The 7674-nt window shown below is 57.2% G+C and overlaps 1 protein-coding gene across 1 annotated transcript; it reads right to left on the bottom strand.

Annotated features, from left to right (window-relative positions):
• Positions 1-255: 255 nt before the first annotated feature.
• Positions 256-7383, bottom strand: C5H4orf54 (chromosome 5 C4orf54 homolog). Its single transcript, XM_089912454.1, has 2 exons — positions 7316-7383; positions 256-6489 (listed from the first exon to the last, which is right to left on the bottom strand). Exons 1-2 carry the CDS (start codon positions 7381-7383, stop codon positions 1134-1136), a joined length of 5424 nt encoding a protein of 1807 aa, XP_089768580.1. The 3' UTR covers positions 256-1133.
• Positions 7384-7674: the final 291 nt, after the last annotated feature.

Here is a 7674-nt window from a genome sequence, read left to right as displayed (position 1 = left end):
GGCAAATTTCTCCCCACAGGGCTGGCAGCTTTGTGCTGTATCTGAAGGTTGCCCCTGTCTTATGTTTTTGACCTGAAGTGTCCTGGTTCAGAAAACCCGAGCTCACCTTTCCTATCAAGTTCCATGGACTGTAGTGAATCTGAGTTAACTTGGGTGTCAGGATCTACATCTACTTCATCTGATTCCTGTCGGTGAATCTGAGTTAACTTGGGTGTCAGGATCTACATCTACTTCATCTGATTTCCTTTAGAGGGGGCAAGGGGGAGTTGATTCTTTTCTGAAGGGAGAGAATGCAGGTAGGAAAATGAGTGCCTTGTAGGGATCAGCAGCAGAGCGTACTGGGTTCAGTCTGGACGAACTGGATCAAACACAGCAGCTCCATTTCAGGAGTCACTGCAGGCCCGGAATCTCCTCCTCCCCTGGAGGTCAAGCGGAGTGTGTGTGTGTGTGTGTGTGTGTGTGTGTATGTAAAATACCTTAAAGACTGGACTCACCTAAGAAAAAGTATTCTGATTGTCTGAAAACAAAAACAAGAGCTTAAAAATACAGCCTTTTTGTATAAGAAACTCCAAGAGGAAGATGTGGTGGAGGGAGAGAAGCCTTTCTGTAGATTTTAGAAAACCTCCTAACAAGAAAATGTCAGTCTTTGACTCTCTTTACTCTGAGGAGTAACCAGAGTAACGGTGTCCCCAAGGATTTTCGTGCCTGTCACTGGGGCTGCTAAGAATAGAGTGAAGCTCGCTCACTCCACAAAATCCAGACCGGGTTTTTATTGCTTCCCCCTGCCAATCTTCACCCAAGGCTAACCTGAGAGATCCAGGGTTCACCTCCCTCCCACTCACTGTGGGAAAAACACTCAGGCAATTTGAAAAGGTCAAAGGGGAAAGGCCAGCTGTGGGACTGAGGAGTGGGGAGAGAAGGAAGCTTGGCAAGAAAATTAGCTCCTTAATAATACGGATGCAGTTTTTGTTCTGTTCTTCCGAAATGCCCGTTTCTAGAGACAGCCTCCGCTGCTGTAAGTCTGCCCCTTCAAACACAAAGAAATGGGACTGCTGTTAATCCCTTAAACCTGATTATCAAAGTGATGTCCACTCACCAGCAGCTGCGCCCTTCTGCTTTCTGGTGACCGCCCATCATCTGTGTTCCACCACGAAGCTCATGGTGGTGCCGTCAAAGGAGGGGGGGGCGATGATCCGTGGCCCCAGGGGCTGTGAAGTGATGCTGATGACAGGCTTGCCATGCAGCTGGGCAAAGCCCTTGGCCCCCACCAGCTGGGATGTGGCCGCTGGGGCAGAGGAGGTGGGAGACTGACCGGAGGACATGAAGTAAGGGGCCTCGGTGAAAGATGCAGCTGCCTCTTTGCTGGGGGGCTCTGCTGCCACGGGGGAGAGCTCGGCGCCCCTTGGAGTGTGAGCAATTGGCGTGGGCTGCAGGGCATTGGCGGGCAGCACCGTGGGCAGAAACCCGGGGTAGATCATGTAGGCGGGACCGTAGGCCCCCGGACTCAGGGCCAAGGGAGGCCCGGGGAGGGACATGGGAGCCACAGCCTGCTGCTGGGAGGTCATGGGCACGTCCACATACTGCCCCGTCTCGGGGTCAAACAGTCTCCGGGTCATGGGCTGTACTGGTGTGTCCACCAGATAGTACTGGCCGGTTGTCACATCCAGGAGCATCTTGCGCTGGGTCTGCGGAGGCTGCGGCTGCTGGAAGGGGTCTGTGGGGACCGGAGCTGGGCCCACAGGCGCCCGGGCAGGCATGCCTGGCGGGGAGAAGCAGAGGACCTGGGGCTGCGCCCCCTGGAGGGTGAAGGGCAGCAGCTGCTGGTGGTAGATCGTGGTGGGGGGATGCTCGGGGCTCTGTGGCTCTGCGGGGGCAGCTCCCGTGCCCCGGGGGTCGTCAGGCTTGGTGCGCCAAGCTGGCCGGCTGGTTCCGCTGACCTGAGAGCCTTTGGGGCTACTGGGGACCTGACTGCGGGCACTCAGCGGGGGCAAGCTGCAGAGAGAGGTGGCTGAGGAGGGAGGGGCCTCCCTCCCCGCCCCAGGCCTGCCTGGAAGCTCCCCAGCTGCAGAGCTCCCTTTAAGGGGGATGGTCAGGTAATTCTCACAGTCGCTATGGCTCTTTTCCAGATGGCTGCCGTTCTTCCTGTTGGTCACCTCTTCGAGAGATGCCCGAGTGGCCGGAGAGATCTTGAGAGACCGGAGTCCCTGCGATTTGATGCCCTTTGCCGCCGAAGGGCTCTCTGCAGCGGGGCCTTGTGGGAACTTGCCAGCGACACCCCCAGTTTTCTGGGTGCTGCTGGCGCTCACTGTGAGCACGTTCTGGTGGCTGGGGAGCGGGGGCAGGGGCTGGGTTCTGTCCACATCCTTGTGCACCGGGGGGATATAGAGGGACCGGGGCCTCTCCCTGGCCAGGTTCTCAAAGGCGGCCGCGCGGGCGGACACACTCTCGGCGCTCGGGTTGGAGTTCCTCCGCTGCAGACGCTCTATGGGGCCCCCTCGCAGGACCACACCTGCGCCTTTGTGCCCGGCGCCCCGCTCTTCCGCCCCACCCACCCGTTTGGCCAACTTGTCGGGTTCCCGCTCAGCACCCCCGGCCCCTTCTCTCTCCTCACTGGCGATGAGCGACAGGACGTGGCTGTCGGTCATCAGGGGCAAGGGGTCGCTTTTCCTCTTCCACTCGTTCCTGTTGAAGCTGTACAGCTCTTCCATGGACCTCACGGCCGCCGTCAGCTTCTCCAGAGCATTGCGGGATGTCTTGGGGCCTCTTCCTTCCTCCTTGACCTCCTCCTCCTTGGCCTTCTCTGGGGTCTTCTGAGCCTTGGAGACGATCTTGAGCACGGGCAGGTACGAGCCCTGCTCAGGCTTATTGGGGGCGATGGTGGCCACGGGCAGCCTGCCAGATGCCCTGTGAACCAAGACTGTCCCTTCTGGCGAGGAGGAATTCAAGGCCCTGCTGCTGCCCTCCATGCCCACGTTCTCCCTGGGCTCTCGGTCTGTGCCGTCTTCCCTCTGGTTCACCACAGCCTGGCACGTAATCACCATGGGGGACAGGGATCCCGATCCACCAGCTGCAGGAGCCAGCTGCCTGGGTTTGGGCCCGGTCAACCCCTGCTCTGGGGTAACGCTGCCCTTGTCACTGCTGTCCCCTGACGCTTTGATGAGTTTCCGGACATCTCTTACCTGGTGGAGGGGGCCTTGGGCCTTGGACTTGTCCCTGACATCTCTCACCTGGAACTGGGGCACTTTTTCCAGGTTGTCCCCCCGGAAGAGTTTCTGCTGTGCCCTGCTGTTGTCCTCAGTGGTCTTGAAGAGGTTCGAGGCGCTGCCACTGGCCAGTTTGGGTGTGAGCAACTTGGCAATGTTGAAGTCCGAGCTTGGCTGTTGCACGCTTCCCAGCCGGATCTTAATTTCGGGAGCCTTGGGCCTGACCACTGCTGTGGAGGTGGCCTGGGCAGCGGGGTGCTTGGTGGCCTGCTTCCCCGGCTGCTTGTCCTTGGGTGTCTGCTGGATGTTGGGGACAAAGAGGCGAGACATGATGGTGGACTTACTGGCAGAGATCTCCCCGAGATCAGCCCTCCAGTCGCCTCCTTTGGGGAGTTTCAGCTTCCCGATGGGGGCCTTTTCTTCCCGCTTGTCAGCCTCCTTCTCCTTCCATGACCGGAATGCACTGTTCTGACTACGGAGGAAGATGCTCTTGACAGTCTCTGACGCACTCTTTTTAATTTCACACACTTCTACTGGGGGTCCATCGGCGAAATTACGGCCGGAGGCTGCATGGCTCTCCCGAGGGGCACTGGCTTTGAAAACTGGGGATTTAGACCCAGCTACGGACCCCTCCCCACCTGCATCAGACACGCTGACCACCGTGTACTCAGAGCCGGCCTCCGAGTGGCGAGAACTCTGCCTCTGCAGGCCCTTCTCCCGTTGCTTCTCACCCCCGGGGGGAGGGCCCTCCATCTCCTTGGAGGTGCTGGAGAGGTTATGGTGGGATGTGTCACTGACTTCTCCCCTCTCCATTTTGAACTCATGTTCTCGCTGCATCTTCTTGGAGATGACGTTTTTGAGCAGACTGGAAGCAAACTTGGACTTCTTCTGGGGGCCGTCAGCTCGGGAGGCAAGCCTGCTGCCCTCAGAGGTCTCCGAGCCGTCATCCGTGTACACTGACCCGGGGCCCTTGCTGGGGCCTTTGGTGGCCCTGCAGGGCCCCGCGGCGGAGCTGGCTTTGCTCTCACTGCGTAAATTCAGAGGCTCGAGAAGGGTGACCACGTGGGAGCCCGACTGGACCTGCTTCTGGAAACACAGAGGTGTCTCCACGTGTTTGATCTCCCCCTCGACTTTGCTGACCACGAACTCCAAGGCCTTGGTCTGGGACTTCTTGGACTGGATGTAGAGCTGGTCTGCGGTCGTCCTGGCCCCACTGCCCTTCCTCAGACCCGCAGCCATAGAGGCGGCGCTGCTCCTGAGGAGACTCTGTTCCACCCTGGCTCCAACGCCTGCGCATTTCAAGTCCAGGAAGGCCGACCAGCGCCCAAAGCCGACTTCGGAGAGCGAGGAGGACTCCCGGGAACTGATGTTCAGAGCCTCAAAGTAGGGGTAAGCGAGGCTCCGGAAGGCCCGGGAGGTCAGGTTACGCACCTCTTTGTCGGCGTCGTCCAGCTCGCTCACGGCACTGGAGGCCCCGCTGGAGGAGTCCACCAGCTCCTTCGCCCGGACGGCCCCGCACCGCGTTTGCAGGCGAGCAGGGACGGCGATGAATTTCTTTGCATGGTCCTGAGCCACGGCTGCAGCCGGGTCTTGCTTCAGTGAACTTGAATTGTGTTCAGCAGCTGTAGAGACGCGGAGGCTCATGTCGCCTTCATGCTTGGCAGCGTAAATAATGTTTTGCTTTGCACACACGTTGCTAGGCTCATTTATAGCCCGGGAAGTCGGTTTGATTGATAGGAGGATCTGGCCTGCTGCACTCCCGCAGCTGCTTGCGGCGGCTGAGGCTGCCTCCAGCGGCTGCAGCAAGGGCTCACACGGGGTGGCAGTGCCAGGCCCCGTGGCTGGGGGAGTGGGGTTGCTGTCCGAGGGGCCGCTGCCCACTTCCGTGCTGCTGGTGTCGCCACCGCTGCTGCCCGCGCTGGGGCGGGCAGGGTCACTGCCGGTGGGGCTGGGTGTCCGGGTGGCGTTGGTGCTGGGAGCGGTGCTGAGGTAGCAGCTGTTGTCATCGTCCTCTTCGCTCGGCGTGGTGACGTCCTCTGGGGTCTCGTCGCTGCCACCAAAGGAAGCATAGTCCACGAATGAGTAGATCACGTTGTTGTCCTCGAAATCCCAGCGGGAGGCCAGGCCCACGTCGAAATCCGTGTCCTGCTCTACCTCGCTCAGCTGGATCTCGTGGGTGGTGATGTAGTGAGCCTCCTGATTCTGGGGGGGGTCCCTGCTGCCCTGAGACTTGGTAATCATGTCTCTGCACTCGGTTCTCTCTCCTCCTCCTGGTTTTTCCCCTTCTTCTCCTCCCTTGGGCTGGCAGCTCACTGCATTCTCACCACTGTCGCTCTCAAAGTCTAACAATGAGGACGAGGTGGCCAGAGCCCCCGTGGACATGGTGGTATCACCCGTCTTGGAAAGGCCACCTTCCTCTGCTTTGTCCACCAGGGCGGAGGAGGGAGACGAGGGGTTGCTGCCCTCATCAGTGCCGGAGAACTGGGGTCCGGAGGCTTCCAGGGAGGCAGGGTTCTTCTGGGGGGCTGGAGCCTCACACTCTTGGCTGCCGGCTTCGTCTTGGGCTTTCTCCTTGGGGCTGCTAGAGCCCCTCTGATCCCCCGGGCGCTGCTCCAGAGTAAGTCTCATGGTCCGGGGACTGTCCCTCTGCACTCCAGCTGAAGTGCGCATCTCCACATATTTCTCTTCTCGCTGCGAGGAGGCCGATGGCTTGAGAAGTGGCCGCAGCTGCTGCTTGAGCTCCTGGCGATCTTGAGCTCCGCTCACCCCCTCCCTGACCTCCTTCAGTCTGGCCTGCAGATTCAGCTCAGGAGGGGCGCCTTCCATTCTGAGCCCTCGCCTAGGTTTCAGCGACAGGAGAAGACAGTGGGGAGCACCGGGGCTGTCCCGGGCCCCTCCCTGGCCCTGGAGGGGCTGCAGAGTAGCCCGAAGCAGGGTCCCACGTGTCTGGATTGGCCCCAAGGCTATAGGCACCACTGCCACGGCTGCCACCACCTTCCGGTTCTTCAGCCCCTGTGGCGGGGCCCGGGTGAGGCTGAGGGAGGAAGGAAGGCTCCTGGATGGGGCGGCAGAGGTGGTCTGTGGCCAGGGGGCTGCGGCTCCGGCCGAGACCGTGGCCAGTTTCCCGTAGCTGAGCTGTTCTGTCCAGTTGTTTGCCGGGCACCATCGGCAGCTAGGAGTCTGAATGCCATCGGCCACGGAAGGAGCAGCATCTGTAGGCCGACCCCGGGACTCCCAGAAATGAAAGGAAAGCATGTGCTGTTTCTTGTGAAGCCTTGTTCCTTTCCTGGATGGGGTAAGAGTGGGTCACGTCATTCCAGAAATATTTTTAGTGTCTATTCCCTAGTCATACGGAAACCACACTTGAGGGTAGAGAGAAGAGGCTCTAAGATGAAGAGAGAGTGTTGGGGGTGGAGGAGGCATGTGGGTTCTAACTGAAATCAACCAAATGTCCTATGTAATCTATTACAGGGATGTCTAGCAAGTATGAAATTGTTCTTTACTGACTGTCATCTTTCACTCCCAAGTCTGATTAGATGTTTTTTTTCCTCCTTGTTCTTAAATAAAACCCAAATTCAGCATTGCATTTCAAATCAATTAAGGACAGCTCTGAAAGACTTCAAAATCTCCCTTGAACATATGGTAGCTTTAAGTTTGTCTCAAAATCTATGCATTTCCTTTCTCTTTCATCTCAAATCAATCAAGTTCTGGTAATAAAACTTTTCACAGGAATAAAACACTCTGTCCTTCCTTCCCCAAAGTCCTACTTTATGAAACGTAATCTGTTTGTTTAAAAATAGGAAGAAACCCTTCTAGAATCTTTACTGTGCACTCGAAGTGTACAGGGGCAATTTTTAAAGACTTAGAACTTAACACTTCAAATAAACTTTTAATTATAGTCACTAAAAAGGAGCACATGGGTTAAAAGTGACACAACTTCAAATCCCTACCACCTCAAGCAAGTTCCTTAAACTTCTAACACCGTGGCAAGACAATAAACCTCCACTTAAATATAGCCTGGGCTGCCGCCTCACGGGTCAGTTACACTGGCTGAATTCCAGACCTGCAGGGCACCAAGTCAAAAGGCACAGAAGAACAACGAATACACTTACCCTTCATGAGTACAGTGCGGCTTGGAGGGAGGTTCAGAGAGGAAATGTGACCCACTGGCATGCCGCATGGCAACGAAGCCCAAATCCCAGTTCACTGGCTCTGAGATCCTTCCATTTCAAACAGTTCAGTAGTTGTGTAAATGAATTTGCCAGGCAACCCAAATGGGGGTTCTGTACTGGCCATCCTCAGAGCAGATCCCTTGGCTGCTATCCATGGAGAACCACGACTCTTGGTTTGGTGAGATCTGGCCCTCATCGTCTGCCAGGCCCAATTCCACCACTATACATAGTCTATGTGTCACTTATGCCGATTGAATAAAGCACTATTTTAAACATTCACATTTGTGGGGAACAAAAAT

The sequence above is a fragment of the Delphinapterus leucas genome, chromosome 5 (assembly GCF_059928025.1).
Source record: "Delphinapterus leucas isolate spDelLeu-1000000601 "Yukka" chromosome 5, BTC_Dleu_Yukka2, whole genome shotgun sequence".
In the NCBI taxonomy this organism is placed as follows: Eukaryota; Metazoa; Chordata; class Mammalia; order Artiodactyla; family Monodontidae; genus Delphinapterus; species Delphinapterus leucas.
This window is presented reverse-complemented; position numbering and strand designations above follow the sequence as displayed.

What these genes read in the sequence shown, in the direction of transcription:
- C5H4orf54 (XM_089912454.1), bottom strand. Translation starts at nt 7,383, where the DNA reads ATGCGGCATGCCAGTGGGTCACATTTCCTCTCTGAACCTCCCTCCAAG. An exon ending in CCGCACTGTACTCATGAAGG is followed by an intron (nt 6,490 to 7,315) that starts GTAAGTGTATTC and finishes TACCCCATCCAG; the next exon opens with GAAAGGAACAAGGCTTCACA.